General features: G+C 32.4%; 1 protein-coding gene across 1 annotated transcript; it reads left to right on the top strand.

The window, feature by feature from the left end:
* Positions 1 to 2,941: 2,941 nt before the first annotated feature.
* Phum_PHUM504340 (Growth factor receptor-bound protein, putative) lies at positions 2,942 to 19,225 on the top strand (the record flags this gene model as incomplete). The annotated part of the gene is made up of 9 exons (XM_002430891.1): positions 2,942 to 3,067; positions 3,271 to 3,430; positions 3,590 to 3,742; positions 3,817 to 3,868; positions 7,107 to 7,233; positions 18,082 to 18,245; positions 18,297 to 18,450; positions 18,543 to 18,808; positions 18,943 to 19,225. 9 exons carry the CDS (start codon positions 2,942 to 2,944, stop codon positions 19,223 to 19,225), a joined length of 1,485 nt encoding a protein of 494 aa, XP_002430936.1.
* Positions 19,226 to 19,581: the final 356 nt, after the last annotated feature.

Here is a 19,581-nt window from a genome sequence, read left to right as displayed (position 1 = left end):
TTCTTCTTCTTTTTGCCGAATCTTTATTTTTGTAATAGGAAAAAAAAAAATGGAAAATTTATTGCGACGATGACAACAATCATATTTTTAATAATAATAATAATAATAATAATGATCATAAATTTATTTTTATATTTGAAATAAAAAAAGGAAAAATTACGTCCAAATGATGAGTGCAAAAGGTCAAATTTTCAGTCTGGTTTTCCAGATAAACTCTCAAAAGGGGCAAAAAAAGGAAAAACAAAATAATAATAATAATAATAATAATAATAATAATTTTTAATTGTTTGTTGTTTGTTGTTGACGTTAAAAAAAAAATCGCATGACTTTGACGACGGTACATAAAATTTAAGGTATTTGATTTTCATTTTCATTTTTTTTCAGGCATCGTAAAAAAAAGTTTTTCAGGTGTCGACGTTTATGAATGTTAAGCATTGAGAGAGAGACAGAGAGAGAGAGAGAGAAAGAGAGAGAGAGAGAGAGAGAGAGAGAGAGAGAGAAATAATAATGATAATTTTTCAATTTAAAAAAAAAAATTGACATTCAATTTATTTTAATGGAATATTTTTGTGCGTTAAAAAAAAAAGAGGAAAGGAGCGAGAAAGAGAGAGAGAGGGGGGGGTTAGAGAGAGAAAAAGAGGTAGAAATGGGGAGAGAGAGAGAGAGAGAGAGAGATAGAAAAAAGAATTTGGTCATAATGGAATTTTTTTCTTATTATTTCTCTTCTAAATATCTAATTAAAATTATTTCAAAACCAGTTTACTGGAAAATTATCATCGGAAAGTTTTCTCCATAGATTTACCCTGTCATTTTTTTTTTTTTTTTGTAAAAATGAAATTTCATTTTTGTTATGAAAAAAAAATAATAATGATGATGATAATAAAAAGGATCATAATAATAATAATAATAATAATGGTGCAGTTCTCGAGTTTTTTTTTTTTTTTTAATTTGTTTGAAAATGATGGAAAAATTTTTTTTTATGGGGGGGGGTTTGTTTGTTTTTTGTTTTTTTTTTTTTTAATGAGGGAAAAAAGGATGATAAGGGGCTGGAGAGAGGGAGGGTGAGAGGAAGGGAGGGAGGGGGATATCGTGTGTTTCATATTTGGTTTCAATTTAAAATTCCCGCTTTTTTTTTTGTTTTCAATCGTCAAAATTTCGAACGGTTAATCGAGAAAATTTTAGGAAAATTTTTTTTTTTTTTTTTTTTTTTTTTGGCAGTTTCAATTATTGGCAACGCGAGTTTATTTATTTATTTATTTTTTTTTTCGTTTTCGAAACGTCAAAATAAAATAAATCCTGTATACGGTCCTTGCGTGAAAAAAATTTAAGGGACTCGCATTCGAATCAGTGTCATAGTCGTCAGTATTAATTCAACGTTAAATTTTTTAATATCTGCAAGCAAAAGACGTGGAATTAACGATCCATTTCGTCGGAAAATTAACGGAGAAAAATGTCGCCGAAATAAAAAAAAAAAAAATTTGAATGTGTCGCGAAGAAAACTATCGATGTCCTTTTTATCCCCCCCGAAAGGAGGGAGGAATACGAAAGAAAAATCAGCAAACCCTCCCTCTCTCTTTCACCCTTAGCTTAACACAAAGGTTATTTATTATTATTATTATTATTATTTACGATTTCGTTCAGGTGTTTTCCCCGCGAAAAGTTTTTTTAATTTTTTAATCTGAAAAGAAAGAAATTCTTTTGTTTTGGTTTTTATTAATTTTGCGATAATTAAAAGTCGATCGTTCTTAACACTCGCCACGTGGCTTTAGAAAAACAAAAATGGCAATCTTTTGTTTTGTTTTTGTTTTCGCGTTCGTGCAGTGAGTGAGTTTTGTCTAGAAAAATTTCTAGTAATTTTCGTTCGTGAAACATTATTATTATTATTATTATTATTATTTTTTTTTTTTGTTTTCTCATTGTCAGCAAGTTGTTTTAATAAAAAAAAAAAAAAGAAAAGTCAGATATCAAAGCTTTTGTTTTGTTTTTTTTTTTTTTGTTTCTGTTGCTGTCGTAATGCGATAAAAATTTTGATATTCGTTTATTTTTGTTTGATTTACCGATGCCAAAAAATCATTCAACGTTCAAAGGATTGCATTTGCTGTTGCACACCCGCCCCGCTCCCCCTCCTCCTTCACGTTAACGATCAATTTTATTATTATTATTATTTTTGAACTCATCGATAAATTTTAAATGAATGCAATTTTTAAAAATTATTATTATTATTATTATTATTATTATTATCATCACTATTATTATCATTATTATCACCATGGATGGAAGTTTTCTTATCTTTTATTTTGCAAATTAACCGTCTTTTTTTTTTTTTTTTTTAATAAATAAAAAAATCTTTTATGGGGGTCTGTATTATTATTATTATTATTATTATTATTATTATTATTATTATTAAAAATGGTCCGTGAGGTGGTCCCCAACCAATTGGTTCGCAAACGTCATATCATCAATAAATATTTTGTTAAAAATAAAAATTCGTAATAATAATAATAATAATAACTACATTACATTTCTTTTAGAAAAAAAAAAAAAAAACTTTTTGGTTGTTGTTCTGGTTGTTGTTGTTGTTGTTAAATAGGAATTTAAGTAAGTAAGTACTTTGTGAATGTGACGTCATTCATTAAAAAAAAAAAAGAAAAATTAAATAATAGTAATAATAGTAATAATAATAATAATAATTTCGATTCGGGAATTGTTGGTTTTTTGGTTTTTCATTCGAGTTGTTGCAATGACGTCACGAAACGTTTTTTATTTTATTATTAGTAGCCGAAGGGCAATTTTTTTTTTTAAATATTTTTCCCGCGTGTGCGTGTGTGCGTGTGCGTGTGCGTGCGTTTTGACCGATCGATGTAATAATCGATACGAAATCAAATATATCTATATTAAATTGTCGATTTGGTTTTATTTATTTATTTATTTAGGTGCAGACATGAAGTGTTCGTGCATGGACAGCAGTGCCAGCTATGAGAGGCTACCAAACGTTCCGACGTATTTCGAACTCACGTCCATGTTCGGAAGAGATTCCGAAGACAAAGATAGATCGACGGAAAAACAAGTAAGTGAAATTTGATTTATTATTATTATTATTATTATTATTTAGAAGATGAGAAGAATCAAACGGAAGTTTCGACGACGACGACGACGACGACGATTACCCTGTCGTAGAATTTTTCTTCATCTTCTCCTTCTTGAAGTTTGTGTTTGTGTCGTTTTAGGTACACCAAATACAAACCTTAAAATTTAAATTTTTGTTTTTAGGAAGAATTAATTTTTTACAACGACGACAACAGTTATCAGACGGTAATTGTTGAAAAAAATCTTTGCGTGAGTGATCTTTGTCAGTTGTTGGCATTAAAAAATAGAGTTGCCAAAGATGTAAACTGGACGATAATAGAACATTGGACCGATCTCGGATTGGGTGAGTGAGATAAGAAAATAATAATAATAATAATAACTACGGGATAAAGTAACAAAGAATTTTTTTCTTTCCCCCCCCCCAAAAAAAAAAAAGTAAAATTATTTTTACATTTTGTTTTCATGTCGTCGTGGAATATAAACACAAAAAACAAAATGGCAGAAAGAAGTTTAGAAGATCACGAAGATGTTTTATCAACTTATCACAATATGGAAAGCTTTGCAAGGAAAACGGGGAAAAGATTCGTTTTCCGAAAGAATTTTATCAAATATGAATTTTTTCCAAATCCTCAGGTACGTGACGAGAGACGGCAAAGTCTAAATTGAAAATGTTTTGCAAAAAAAAAAAAAAAAGAAAATGGCGTGCGTTTAATGACACGTCGATGGTAGATGACGATCGCGTGCAAATTTTCAATATGGCGGGGAAAACAAAATGTCGAACGTTTCATAAGTCATTTTTTTTTTTTTTTTGTCATATCGAATTTACGAGAGAGAGAGAGAGAGAGAGAGAGAGAGAATCATTAATTATTATTATTATTTTAAAATTCCGTTTTGAAATCGATTCCGCGGGTTTTTTTCTCAATACGATATTTGTCGTCCTTTTTTTTTTTTACATTAAATAAATATTAATACATTATTAAAATTAACGGTTGGTAAATGTTTATGCGTAACGGTAAAAAAAAATTTCAAATTAGTTTTTTTTTTTTTTTTTTTTTTGAAAAGCAGAAGAAACTAAAAACGAATCCGTGTTGATGGTGATGGTGGTGGCGGTGGTGGGGGTTTGGAATGAAATCACGTATTTGCATTTATTCCGAATTTCGTTGGGTTTTCCCTCTCTCTCTCTCTCTCTCTCTCTCGCTCTCTCTCTTATTATCATTATCATTATTATTATTTGTTTTTTTTTATTTTCAGCAATTTTTCCCGGTGAACATGATCGATTTGGAAGAAGCAGAAGATTTACCCGCGAGTCTGACGAAATCATCCGTTTTACACGTGAGTAAAAAGAAAATTAAGTGAATGTTGTTTCCCTACCCTCCCCTTTCCCTCTCTCTCTCTCCCCCATTCGAGGGGGGTTCGGGTGTCTCCCCAAATTTTTTTTTTTTTTCCGTTTCTGGAACAACAAATTGTAATAATTTCCCGACCGTAAGTAGGAAAGCAATAAAATAAAAACTTTTAAATTTTTTGATTTTCTTCAGGCATTCTAAAAAAAAACTGGGGGGAGGGGGGAACTTTGCACTTGCCATTTGCAAAAAAAAGGGGGGGGAAATGGCGGGAGGGGGGGATTTATTGAGAGCATTTTCGTTTCTTTCGTTACTGAGTATTTAATTATTATCATTATCATCATCATTATTACTTTTTGATTAATGCCCCAAAGGTTTTTTTTTACGTGGTACCTTTTGTGGAAAAAAAGCATAGGTTCCCCTTCCCCCCCTTTTTCTCTCTCTCTCTCTCTCTCTCTCGTTTAACTAATAAAATATTAATAAAAAAGTTTTTTTTTTTAAATGGCTTCTCGTAATTTTTTAGGCATTTCGTCAGGCTTCAGGCATTTTTTAAATTATTCGGGGAAATGGAAAATTTTTTTTTCTTTGTTTCTCCGTACGCGCCCGCGCCCTTCCCTCTCCCCCCTCACTCTCTCTCTATCTCTCTCTTCCCCTTTGGCTTTGAATAGGAAATTCACGTAAGCAGTTACTGTCGTTGTCGAAAACTAACCTGAGGTGTGTGCGTGCGTGTGTGTGTGTGTCAAAGGCGTGACTGGTGTAGTGAATTGTAAAACGAAGGCGTTCCAAGAATATGCAAAAAAAAAAAAAATCGCAATAATAATAATAATAATAATAATAATAATAATAAAATTTTCTTATTATGCCAAAAATGTGTTCGTGCCAAGTCGAACGAAAAAAAAATTTTTTTTTTAAATTTCATTTTCGGTAATTAAAAGGATTCGTCATTTCATTCGGTCACCGTTTTAAACTATTATTATTATTATTATTATTATTATTATTATTATTATTATTATTATTATTATTATTATTATTATTATTATTATTTAATCGGTGATAATTTGAAGGTACTTGGGGGGGGGGGGAAAACAACAAAAACACCTTTTGATCCGTGGATCAATTTAATATACTAAATTACCATAATTATTATCACGCGTAATATGCGTAATCATTTACCGGATGCGGAAAATGTAGGGGGAAGGAGGAAAACGATGGATTTTCACGTTTCGGGTTGGGGTGCGGGAGCAGGGGGAGGGGAGGGGAATTTCCCGATACAAAAAAGGTGTATATTCGAACTCACGTGTTTTTTCTCTCTCTCGAGTCGGCAGGTTTTGATTTATGAATTCACACATAATTTCGTAACGAACCTTTCAATGTGTCCGCAAGGCAGTGAAACGTGCAAAACTCGTTTTACGAATATTCAATATAATAATTTAAATTTAATAAGAATACGTTTTTGCTCTCCTCCCTCCATCTCTCTCTCTCTCTCTCTCTCTCTCTCTCTCTCTTTTCGGATTTATAATTGATTTTTTTTACATATGTATTTTGCACCGTGTAATTAAATTTCGATTTTGCAATCAATGTAGAAAGAAAGACAGAAAGAATTTTTTTTGCACTCACGCGATACGTCCCCCCCCTCCCCCCGTACGTCGGGATTATTATTGCAAAATAACGAATGGGAATAAATAATCATCGGGTAACGGACACATTGACGTGATTATTTGCAAGAAAGGATCACGCAAAATGGTGGAAAATTTTTTTTTTTGAAAAGTCGTCGTACGCGTTTGCATTTGGCATTTTTAAAATTTTTAGGTTATTTACACGTCGGAAGAAGAAGAAGAAAAACGTTTTGACAAGCGAGCCGAGATTTTTAAATTTGACGTTCACGAGCGAGCATCGGTTTCCCTCCCTCCCCTGCCCTCCCCTGCCCTGCCCTACCCCCCGTTAATTCGAAATTTAGTTTTCCTACGTTCAGGTTTTTTTCTTACTCTTCCCCCAACTTTTCCCCTCCCCGGATGAATATTCAAATGATTTAATCGAATTTATACTTTATATACTTTGAATTTTCTGGAATTTCTTCCGGAAAGAGAGAGAGAGAGAGAGAGAGAGAGAGAGAGAGAAAGTTCATCCCGGTCGTAATTTATTACTGGACAAACAAAAGAAGGCATTAATTAAAAGGGAAAAAAATGTTTTTTTTTTTCCTGGAGCACACTCGAAAATCGTTTTTTAATGGCCTTATAATATGGATACAAAGTTCAAGTTCGCCATTCAAGTTTTTCTTTGGGTTTCGTAAACGAGTTTTTTTTGTTGTAATAAATCGTATCTTCTGTTAGATCGATATTAGATGGACAATATGTCACGTGGTAATAAATTTTGCTACGATTCACGAAGTTTGGTGTCCAAAAAAAAGAAAGAAGACAGATGGATTTAATACCCGTCTCTCTCTCTCTCTCTCACTCATTTACGTCACAGGTGTGATTGTTGCAATGGTGCACGTTGCACGTTAATTTTTTCGCCCAACCCGCCTTCCCCTCCCTTTTCCCAAACATGATAACATTCAAGGTCTGTGTGATTGTGGCCTTTGTTGTTGTCGTTGTTTCTGTTGTGTTCACACTGAGTATGACTCACTACTCATAACACAATCGAAAATGATTCACAAACTTTTTTTCTTTTTCAGCAGAGCATACTCTCATCCGGAGGCGAATGTCCAACCGTATTCAGTCACATATGGATAAGAGAAGCAAACAAGCAAGTTTGGGCCAAATGTTTTTTATTGTTAAAGGACAAAAAGCTTTATCTATCATATAAGGTAATGAAAAGAAAATTTTTTTGTTGTTGTTTGTGGTTGTCGTACCTGAATTTTCTTTAGATGAATTTTAAATATGGTGACGTATGCGTGCGAAATCATTCGTGTCGAGACCCATCACGATATGAATTTATAAAACAAAAAAAAAAAAATTTGGCCGAAACAAAAGAAAAAAAAGAAAATTTTTAAGTTTTAGTTTTTCTTTAATAAACATTTTCGAATTTGATGATGAAAGGAAAAATGTGTCACGTGTGCCAATTTACATGTTTATTTCGCATATATATATATAAACATGACGGATTAATAAGTATAAAGCCAAAAAAAAAAAATTTTCTTTTTGTTGTCAAATTCGAATTTTCACGATTTTGGCATCCCCACGGTTTTGTTTATACACCCCCGACGGATCGGGGGTGAGAGGAGGGAAGGGGAAAGGGTTCCGAAATTGCGGGGTTTTTTTTTATTGTGCCCTACTGGAAAATTTTAGAACGTGCGCGTGACGTACGTTTTCCAGTTTTTCGGTTTTTACCGCGAAAGAAATTTCAATTTTCTAACAAACAAAAGGTCGTTTCTGTTAACCTGAAATTAAAAGAGAAAAGAAAATCCTGATTATTATTATGTTATGCGTTTCAGGTTTCAGGGTAAAATACGCGCGTTTTTATCGTTAAAAAAAAAAAAAAAAAAAAAAAAAATACGTAAGCGATGCAGCCGCGTGAGTAAGGATTAATAATAATTTTGTTTGATTGACGTGTAAGCAACCGACCTGAACGCCCCCCCCCCCGATTTTTTTTTTTTTTTTTCATTTATTTACCCGAAAGCTATAATTATATCTCGGGTGCTTGATTTCGTTTTTAGGTAGTGGTAGGTAGGTAGGTAGGTAGGGTGGAAGGGATAAATCTTCTCAAACGATTTGAATTAAAAAAAAAAGGGGGGGAGACGGGTTAAATAACGTTAAATAGTCGGAAAAATTTTTTATGAAACTTTAATTAATTGTAAGGGGGCGGAGGGGGGGGGAAGGGAAAAAAAAGGTTCGATGATTTCAGGTACGGATAATAAATAAAATATTGACCGCAAAATATTTGTCGAGCAATTTTTTCGCATAGAAATTACGACCTTTTTTTTCCATTCATTCATTGATATCATCATCATCATCATTATTATTATTATTATTATTATTATTATTATTATTTTAACAGGGGGCGATTTTGTAAACCGCACGATATTTGTGGTTTTACTAGAATTTAATTAAATTTTTTCCCCCCCCCCATTTTTTTTTGAATATATATATATATATATATATATATATATATATATATATATATATATATATATATATATATATATATATATATATATATATATATATATATATATGGGAAATAAATTTCGCGCGCGCGGGCGTTTTATCCGACGGTTTTTCATTGTTCGTTTTTATCCCTTTATTATTATCATTATTATTATTATTATTATTATTATTATTATTATTATTATTATTATTATTATTATTATTACTGATGTTTTCCTGTAATTATAATCCGTGATACGGGCTCCAGATTCGATGATCCATTTCCACCACCACCACCCCCCCCGAAATCTTTTTACCGTATCGATTAATAAATTTCATATGGTAAAATCGTACGTGGTCGCGATATGTTTATTTACTCTATGAATTTACATCTTTTTTATGTTCGTCATTTCCGGTTAGGTATTTGTAGTTTGCCAGTATGGGATTTTTAGTAACTCCTTCCGTTTCGTACGTTCACGTATGTTTTTTACCATTGGGAAAATATTTAGAAAAAAATTTTTGTTTTCCCAGTTGATATCGGAAAAATCCGGGAAAAATAAAAGGATAAATTGTTTCCCTTTTTTTTTTTTTTTTTTTTGGTCCACATCACAAGGAAATTCGGGAGAATTTGTCTTCTGCTATAATTTTAGAATTTTCTTTCTTTTAATCATTATTTAATTGACAGGTTGACCTGATTCACGTAACTGGTAAAAATAATGAACATGACTTGATTAATGACGTCAAAGAAAAAAAAAAATGTTTTTTTTTTTTTTTTTTTTTTTTTTTTTTGTAGAATTTGCCGAATAATTACGACCAATATCATTATTATTTTCAACTTATTATAAATTATTATTATTATTATTATTATTATTGTTTAAGAAGAAAGAAAACGTTTGGTTTATCCCTGCGATTGTTTTATTTATTTAATTTTTTTTTTTTTTATACGCATTCATTGACGCATTTCTTTATATTGCTTACGTAGCAACTGACGAAATTTAATTGTGTTATATGCGTGTATCACCGGAAAGAAAGGTACAGGTTCAGGTATATTGGTCATATAACCTTGTAAGAAAAGAAAAAGATGGAGACGATCGAAAATATAATAAGTAAATAATGCATGTTGGAAACAAATCAAAAGTAATAATAATAATTTCATCATTAGAGTAACATCTGGCTTTAAAGTCATTTAATTGTGTTTTTTGGTTAATTTACCGCCGGCCGCCATTTTATTAATTTCTTTCTTTAGGTAAACCGTCATTTTTCATTTTTTTTTTTTTTTTTTTTTAATTTGTTGCGGTTCCTTTTTTTAAAACTTTTCTTTTCTTTTGTTCCAAGAATTGTTTTTTTTTTATAAGCTCGCCAAATACGTTAATCGGATTTCAGTTAACCGTAGCAAATTTTTTTTGCGAGGGAAAAATCGCGTGTGTACGTTTTGCTATCCTTCAAAAAAAAATAAAATAAAATAATAAACGCGTCGCGGGTTAAAATACAAAATGGTGTGTGTGTGTGTGTGTGTGTGTGTGTTAACGTTTAATTTATTTTTATTGGTAATTTTCAGGTACAAGTTATAGCAAAGTTGTTGAGGAGCTGCCGTTGGAATAATAGTTCAGGTTCGAGTCCTAGCATTAGTCCCAGCAGTAGTCCAACGAGTAATAGTCATAGTAATAATAAGGTAAGGTGTCATTTATTTTTATGCTTTTATTTTCACGATGATGATGATGATGATGATGATGATGATGATGATACTACTTATAGAAAGGCGTTGCACAAACAATAATAATAATAATAATATTTAAATATTCGCGTGATAAGAAATTTAATTCGCAACGGAAAAGCGGTTCGACCGTGTTTTTTTTTTTTTTTTTTGTAAAATGATAATTTGTTGCATTTGTGTCCTTGACCGTGAAAATACAAACACATTAATTGTGTAAGCATGCAGCAAGCAAAAAAAGAGAGAGGAAACGTGTTCGTGAATACCTCATTGGGTTAACAATAATTAAATTTACTCAATGGCTTATAACGCGTCATTTTAAACGGTTTCCCCTCCCGCCCCTCCTCCCCTCCCTCTCTCTCTCTCTCTCTCTCTCTTTGTCTTCTGCTCTTTCCAGGAAAAAAAAAAATGGCGATTTCCGTGTGTTTTTTTTTTTTTTTTGATTTTTTGTTGGAGAATTTTAACAAGTTTCGTTAATTTAAAATCCGCGATCGTATCGATCGATAGATCGATATATCGAACGATTTCTTTGAGTTTGCCGCGCGTAGGTTTCGTCATCGTTCATGTGGCGATGCATGAAGTAAAATTTCGCAAATAAAAAATTTTATTCAAACTTTAAAAAGAAAAAAGAAATCATTAATCACCTCGGCAGAAACTCGGGTTTTTGCGTGCGTGCGTGCGTGCGTTTGTGCGTGTGCGTGTGCGTGCGCGTGTGTAGTTTCGTGTTTCGTGTAATAATAATAATGATAAAGATTTAAGGATTTGCAAAAAAAAAGTTTTTTGTACCTGAACACCATAAAAATGGCTGAGTCATTCCACGAACTCTTCTTTTACTTTTTTTTTTTTTCTTCTTTTCAATTCGGTTGTCATTAATAATAATAATAATAATAATAATAATAATAATAATAATAATAATAATAATGATAATAATAATAATAATTGTCAGATTTTTCATATATAGCTCATTTCAACTGGAAAGAGGTGGTTAAACCATTCAATGAGTTTTTTTTTTTTTTTTTACCCGTGCAAATTGATTAACGATGTGGGGGGGGGAAACGTGAAGAAGGAAACATGGTCGATTTCGACTAAGGTTCAAATCCTTCTCGCCCCCACCCGGCCCCCCTTTCGAAGTCTCATAGAGATAAAAAAAAAAAAAAAAAGAAATTTGGCATATCGTTGTTGACACGAACGTAAAAATGATATTCGTGAAAGTTTATAAGTGAAAGTTCATAACAATTGTTATTTCGTTGAACCTTTTTTTTTTTTCGGTATTAAAATGGCGGAAGTTGGTGTCAAAAATAATAATGATAATTTCTTTCTTTTTATCCTCGTTTCCCCCACCCCACCCCCCGCGTCGTGCGTAGTATTGTATAATGAGTCAACGACCGTCGTTTAAAGTTCTTCATTTATTTATTTATTTATTTATTTATTTTATTTTTTTGTTCGTGTTGATCGTCACGTACAATTTAACCCCATGACAAAATTGATAAAGTGAAATTTTTTTTTATTTTTGGAAAATCCAAATTTGAGATCATTTCACGCTCGTTTCCTCCTCTCTCTCTCGCCCAAATCCATTTGTGTACGTATATGTTTGATTTTGCCCTTCGCGGCCTCCGCGTTCTTCCTTTCATTCATCCCCTGTGATCTTTTTAACGGTAATTGGTTTTTTTTGAGAGAGAGAGAGAGATTTGTAACAAAGCCTTCGTGTTTTCTCATCGTCGTTTCTCTCTTTTACTCTTCTAATCTTTTTTAAATTACCTTAAAAATTAATTTCGAAAAAAAATTTCTCTTTGCCTCCTTGAAAAAATTAAAAATGTAATTGTGTTAAAACGCACGTAATTATTATTATTATTATTAGAATTAGAATTAGAATTATCATTATCATTATCATCTAAGGTTTTTGATTCCTTGAAAAAAAATTTTTTACATGTGTGACTGTTGTTCGCGTCGAGTTTTAATTAATGTCGCATTTACGAAGGTTCCCGTTGTTTTTTTTTTTTTAATGGAAAAATAATTAATAACTTTTCGGAGAGTGAGAGAGAGAGAGAGAGATGGTAAAATAATGAGAATTTCGAAAGAATATCTTTGTCGCACTGTACAACAACAACAACCACTTACGATTGACATTTAATTAAAATCGAAAATTTTTTATTATCAATAATAAGATACGGTCCTGATTTAAACTTTGACCTTTAAATTCTTAACCCCTTTAAATCTTGGACAATCTTTCAAATGGAAAAAAAAAATAATAATAATAATAATAATGATCGATTGACGCAAAAGGACGGCGGGGAAAAATCATTTTCTCGATTTGTGCTCGCATGTCCGAGTCGTTAGGCAAAGGAGAGAGAGTCTGGAGTCGAGCTTATCAACGTAACCTTTGGTTTTTTTTTCAAATGATTAACAAACAAAGGATATTCGTCACGAACCGCGTGACGACGACAAACAGACAAACAGACAGACAGACATACAGACGAAAATAGGTTCGAAACATCTGCAGACGTTTTTTCTTTTACGATTGATTATTTTAATAAATGAGGGTAAAAGGGGGACTACGTGACCGAAAGCAGGTTCGAAAAAAAACAAAAAAAGAAATTTTCGTTATGGTTTTTTTCTACACTTGACGTTCGTTTGTTAACAACAAAAAAAAAAAAAAAAGGAAAAGGTTAAACATTATTTTGAAATCAAAGATGGAGGATCTTGCGACGCGCGTCCACCTACGGGTTGATGATTATTGATTTGCTCATGCGCAGATTAATCAAAAGGTATCATATGGTGTATGAAAGAAAGGTTGTCCGCGTTCTGGCACCATGTAAACATCAACAGTAATAAAAACAATTTGCCGCTCAAATCGAATTGTTTTTATTACTGTTGATGTTACCATGTATCACATCTGTTGTCATTACGTATTGTATGCGTGTGCTTTGGCTTATTGTCGTAACCGGAAGTGACGTAGAGAGAGAGAGAGAGAGAGAGGAAGTGATTGCGTCATTTTGCTCCCTCCCCCCCACATTTACGTGTTGGTTTCTCAAATATCCTTTCTGTATTTTCACGCACATGATCTGGCTCTGTTGCCACCACCGTTTCTTTGCTGTTGCTGTAGGAGGACGATAAATCCCATTTGCGGGGGGTGGGGGAGGGACCGAGTTCGTATTTTCCAATAAAAAAAATGGATGAGTAATACGTGACGTAACTTCCACGCTTGATATTCTTTTCTTCCTGCCTAAAAAAAAATGTAACAGCCTGTAAGAGTTTGATTCGAGGTGCGAACCTTCCCGATTTAAAAAATAATAATAATAATAATAATATTGTAACATTGTTTTTTTTTTTTTTGTTTTGTCGATGGCGCGAAATTTAATTCAAGGCAGCAAAAAAAAAAAAAAAAATGATAATGCTGGCGAACATGAATAAGTGATACGGGATACTTTCAGACAAAATGGGTCAAGGTTTATTATGATAAAGGGAAAGAGAAAAAAAAATTAGACTTTTTTATTCGTTGCATTGTAAATGTATAATGAATCGTACCTGAATTAAAAAAAAAAAAAAAAAAAGGAAATTACTACATTTTCCTACCTGAATTTTTTATTGACAATGAACGGGGCTAATTTTTTTATGTACACAATATTAAAATATTATAAATCCTTGGACGTTCAAGTTAAATTGAACTTATACGGTTGTGAAATTTAAACAATTATCATATTGTTATTACCCGAAAAAACCAAAACGATTTATGTCCGCGTAATTAATTTTATTACGTTTAGTTTCTTTTGACATCGCATGCATTACAACCTATTAAATTGTGTTCGTTTTTTTTTTTTTTTTTTTTTTTTTTTCTCCTCAGGGGTGTGTAAAATTGTTGCTATGCAAATATTCTAACGTGTAAAATTTCTTATATGGTATTGTTAGGTGTATTAACTTTTCTCTCTCTCTCTCTCTCTCTCTCTCATTTCGTTTATTTCTCTCTCTCTCTCTCTCTCTCATTTCGTTTATTTCTCTCTCTCTCTCTCTCTCTCTCTCTCATTCATTAATTTTAAATGATTTTTCGCCCGTTAGTCTTCGTATTTACACATTTAAGGTCGGGTGCGATCGGTGAGATTCGAAGATTCGTGTTCCCCATTGTGTATTATTATTACCGTGTGTAAAAATGGCAACGTTGTTTTGCCAACAACGCATCGTATTGTTGTAGATGCGGTTTGTTAATAATTATAAATAACGAGTAAATACGAGCTGCACATTTGAAATTAACGTGACAATTATTTCAATTAGACGATTATTATCGTGCGAATTATTTGTTTTCGAATTAGAAAACAATTACTACTGTATTAGTGTTTAATTGTTTGTTTGTTTGTTCGTTTGTTTTCGTTTGTTTGTTTTTCTTCTCTCTTGTCTCCCGCTCGTCTTCGATTTAACGAGAAAAATAAAAAAATTTTTTTTCAAAGACTTTACGCGGTCATCGTTTACTCATTTTTGGTCACCACTGAGTCAATTTCATTCTTGCGCCGACACACAATTACGAAATGTAAATAAAAATAACATTGTCGTAAGTTAAACGTGAGCGAAACGCAACTTTTTTTTTTAAAGAATGAAAAAAAAAACCACGTATAGATAAACACATGATTTCGGTGTGGAACAGCTGATCCCGGGAAGTTAGGAGTCAGTTCGAAGCCGGTTCGGGGTTCCGCAAGTTGGGAAATTTTTTTTTAACTTGTTATAGGTCAGTATATGTAATAACGGGGTGTTAATCAATTATTATTATTATTATTATTTTAAATATTACTTCCTCTTGAAAGGGAAGCAAACAAACAAACAAACAAAACAAAACAAACGTCGGTTGTTGTTGTTCGGTGAAAGGAAGGATTTATTAAGAAAGTAAATTTGTCACTCCTGGATTCGTTTTTTTTACACATACAAACATCATCCAGGTATTATTATTATTATTATTATTATTATTATTATTATTATTATTATTATTATCATGATGAATTGTTTTTTTATTTTATTTCGCGTTGAAGGGCTTTTTGTTTTTTTTTTTTTTTTTGTTTTCTGCTAGCCTAATTATTAAGGTCGTTTTTATTTCTTTCATTGAAATGTTTTTTTTTTTTTTTTGTTTTTATGTGTCTCACAAGGGAACAAAGCGCAATCGAATTGAACGATAGCAAATAGAATTTTTTTCTCCCCCTCCTCCCCTCCCCCGAGTCAATAATATAAAGATTGTCGTGTGTGTGTGTGTAAGCAAACTAATGATGTCGTGGTTGTAGATTTTTTTTTTTTTTTTTCAAGTGTTGGCACTTTGTAAAATTCGAAAACTCTTCTTTTTTTGTCGCTCCTCTTTTTTTTTCTTAAAAAAAAAAAAAAAGTTATGGCGCGATCGATTCATTTGTCAAATTTTTAAATTATTTGTCGTGAAGGTTGGTGGTGGTGGTGGTGGTGGTGGTGGGGGGTAGTGAGTGGGAGAGGCATAAAAAAAAAACAAAACGTTTGTACGGTATGTTATTTCAACTCATTATCATTTCCAAAAAAAAAAAGAAATAAATAAATAATAATAATAATAGGAAGTCAACGGTTTTTTTTTTTTCGTACGGAAAAAAAGAAAAATTATTCATTTGCATTTGAATTGGATTTTTTAACGGACGGGGATTAAAACAATGAGAGAGAGAGAGAGAGAGGAGGGGGTGGAGGGGGACAGGTAGTGGGAGGGATAGAGACGGAGACAAAGAAAGAGAGAGAGAGAAAAAATCTATTAATTTTTAATATTATTATTATTATTATTATTATAAAACGAACGATGGATTTTGCTCCGGTTGACGAAATCTATATATATATATCGTGCCTTTTTTTTGCTATTGTTAAAGCGTGGGCGCGCACGCACACACAAATTTAAAGTCGTTGTTAATAATTTTTCTTCTTGATATTTTTTTTTTTTTTGTAAAAAGTTAAAAGGAGGAAAAGGTGAAATGAGCTGACGATGAGATGACAGAAACAAAAAGAAAAAAAATTAAAGATGGCGGAAAATTTTGTTTTCTCTCTCTCTCTCTCTCTCTTCTTTCATTCAATCATTCGAATTTTTATTTTTTTTCTCCAAAATAATTTTTATTTGGTTTTGTTGTTGTCGTTGTTGATATTATTATTATTTATTATTATTATTATTATTATTATTATTTACATATAAATTTTATATGTAATAAATATATAACGCGGGTCAATGGTCAATTTTTTTCACAACTATCATCAATATTATTATTATTATTATTATTTATTTTTTTTTTTTATCTGACTGTCTGAAGGCTAAAAAAGAAAAATTTCCGCCATTTTTATTTATTTATTTATTTTACTTATTGGTGAGAAATATTAAAGCAGTCGACGGTTATGAATCGATCGGACAGAATGAATACTTCAAAACCTAAGTTGTAATAATATATTTATATATATTATAATTAAAAGGAAGGGGGAAAAAAATAATATAAATAAATAATTTGACGGGGTAGCCATATTTTATTAATTATCATTATTACGGTTAATTTTTTTATTTAAAATGAAAATAATAATAATAATAATAATTTAAATATATATGTAAAAGCGGAAGTTGATGATGAGACTTATTGGGAAAAAAAAAAAAAATTAAAAATAATTTTAATGACACTTTTTAAAGTGTAATTAGAATGTTTTTGAATTTAAAAAAAAAAAAAAAAAAAAAAAAAAAAAAAAAACGGATTTTTCGCGGTCGTTAATTTGACGTATTGCGTTGCGGTGGTGGGGTGGGAGGGGAAGGGAGCGAAAGCGGCGGCGATTGTTGCGTCGAGGAAGAAGTATGTGGAGGAGGAGAAGGAAGGAGGGGAGGGAGGGTGGGGTGGGCGCGGGCGCGGCGCGCGATCGTTGCGTCGCAGGGGGTGGAGGAGGAGGGTGGGGAAGGGGGTGGGGGTGGGCGCGCGATTGTTGCGTCGAAGAAGAAGTGGGAGGAGAGAGGGAGGGAGGAGTCAAACGAGAAAGGGGGTTGGGGTATTATACACTGTATAAATGTATTTGACCGTTACGTAAATTATTTCGAGCATGCGCAGTTTGAACGACAACGTGACGAGAAACGGTCGAATTCGAATCGTTGAAATTTCAAATTTAATCAGAGTTCGCGAATGATTCGTGTTGGATTTTTTTTTACTTTGTTAAATATTAATTTTTTTTTTTTTTTTTTTTTTTTATTTCTTGTGCTCGTGAAAGGTTTGTATTATTTTATTTATTAAATTAAGTAAAAAATTTAAAAAAATTTTGACGTGTTTGTTAATCGTACGGAAAAATAAATTGTAAAAAAAAAAAAAAAAAAAAAAAAAAAAACGGAGTGTTCGTTAAACTTTTTTTTTTTTTTTTTTCGTTTAATGCCCAGATGCGATCGGATTATTATTCTTTTAGATGATCTTACGAGTGTTTGTGAAGGGATGTGGGGAGTGGGGTGGGGGGTGAGAGCGTGGAATGAGCAGGCACGACCGACGGCATTCTGCTTCCCCGATGTAAATTTTAAAATTATAAACGATTAAAAATAAAAAAAAATGAAATTGTATTGCATTTGATTTATTTATTCTTTTTATTAAAAAGTTTGGCCCGTTAAAAAAAAAAAAAAAAAAAAAAATTCAATTCCGAGAAATTTGTTTTGAACTTTCCGAAGCTTTTTTTTTTTTTTTCTAATTTTAGAAAAAACTTTCCACGGGAAAGTTTTTCGTTATTTTTTTTTGCACTCGACGTTTAAAATAAAATTTAATAATTTGAACGTTTCGAAAATATATATGTGATTCCGTGTGCGCGCACATTGATGTCAACCGTTTGTCTATTGACACGAAATATTTTTCGATAACGTTTTTTTTTGTTTCAGGTAAATAGCGAATTAGAAAAAGAAAACGGTCAACTCGAACTTTTTGCCGACTTGTCTGAATATCACGTGTATACGACATTAAATGCCAAAAATCAACTTCGGGCTCCGACGGAATTCGGTATCTGTTTGAGGCCGACAAATTCATCGTCGTCGACGCCGCCGACGTCATCGTCGTCGTCGTCGAGCGAACAATCCCATAAGGAAATATTAGCCAGATTGAAATGTTTGGCTTGTGAAAGTGAGAGAGCAAGACTCTGTTGGATAACAGCCATGAGATTGGCAAAATACGGAAAACAACTTCGGGAAAATTATAGATCGTTTAAAAACAAACAATTGGAAAACACGAGTCCCAAAGAGTACAATAGCTTCGTAGTACCAAATGTGAGTATCGATAATATATCGAATATAATCGATAAGTGATTGATTGATTGATTGATTGATTTTTTTTGTTTGTCTTATAGGAAAGCGTTAGATCTCGAGTAGCGATGGATTTCACGGGAAGCGTCGGGCGAATCGTTGAAGATCCGCAAGAAGCGAAAGCCATAGCACTCGCCGAGGGATACTGTTGGAAAAAAAGATGGAGACCCATAGCGAGGCATCCGACGGGTAAAATAGTACACATTCAGGGAATAGAAGCCGGAGTCCACGTAATGCAACCCTGGTTTCATTCTGGAATGACGAGAGAACAGGCAACGTCGCTTGTGGCCAAACACGGTACCGTTGACGGGTGAGTTTTCCGTTGATTTTGTTTTTTTTATTCACTAACCGTCCGAACCCTCCCCCCCCCCCATTCCGCCCCCCGAGACTTATATAAATTTGAGGTTTTTTTTCTTTTTCTGTTTTTAGCGTGTTTTTAGTTAGAGACAGTCAAAGTAGTCCGGGAGCTTTCGTATTAACACTTAAATTCGGAGCAAAAGTTTTACACAAGGAAATAACACCCATGTCGAGTTCGCATCAGGACACCATTTGTTACACTTTAGACAACGGTCAAACAAAATTCTACGACCTTTTGCAATTAATTGAATTTTATCAATTGAACACGGGTTCCCTTCCGACAAGACTGACGCATTATCTCGTTCAGAGTCCGACGGGAGTTTTGTACAAGGAAAAATCCAGGATACGGGACACACCCGGAAGTTATTGAAAAAGGATAGGAGACGTTGGAAAGGATAGCAAGGCAAGGAGGCGGATTCCTGGATCTTCTTCCAACATTATTTCACAAGAAAACCTGAGATTTTTTTTAAAATTTGAAAGTGCCTTTCAAATGATGAGAGAGAAGGACTGTATATTGTATACGATTGATAATAAGGAGAAAATGGCGCGAAAACGACAGGAAGGAAGTAGATGAATTTTGTTAAAATGGTACATATCAGTAACGCGTTCGGTTTCGATACATACCGAACGAGTAATAATAACGTATACGATTTTTTGTTTTTTTTTTTTTTTTTTTTTTTGGAAAAGTTTACCGGGAAAAATTTGCTGTTGAGGAAAATTATATGT

The sequence above is a fragment of the Pediculus humanus genome, genomic scaffold (assembly GCF_000006295.1).
Source record: "Pediculus humanus corporis 1103172108276 genomic scaffold, whole genome shotgun sequence".
Taxonomy (NCBI): Eukaryota; Metazoa; Arthropoda; class Insecta; order Psocodea; family Pediculidae; genus Pediculus; species Pediculus humanus.
This window is presented reverse-complemented; position numbering and strand designations above follow the sequence as displayed.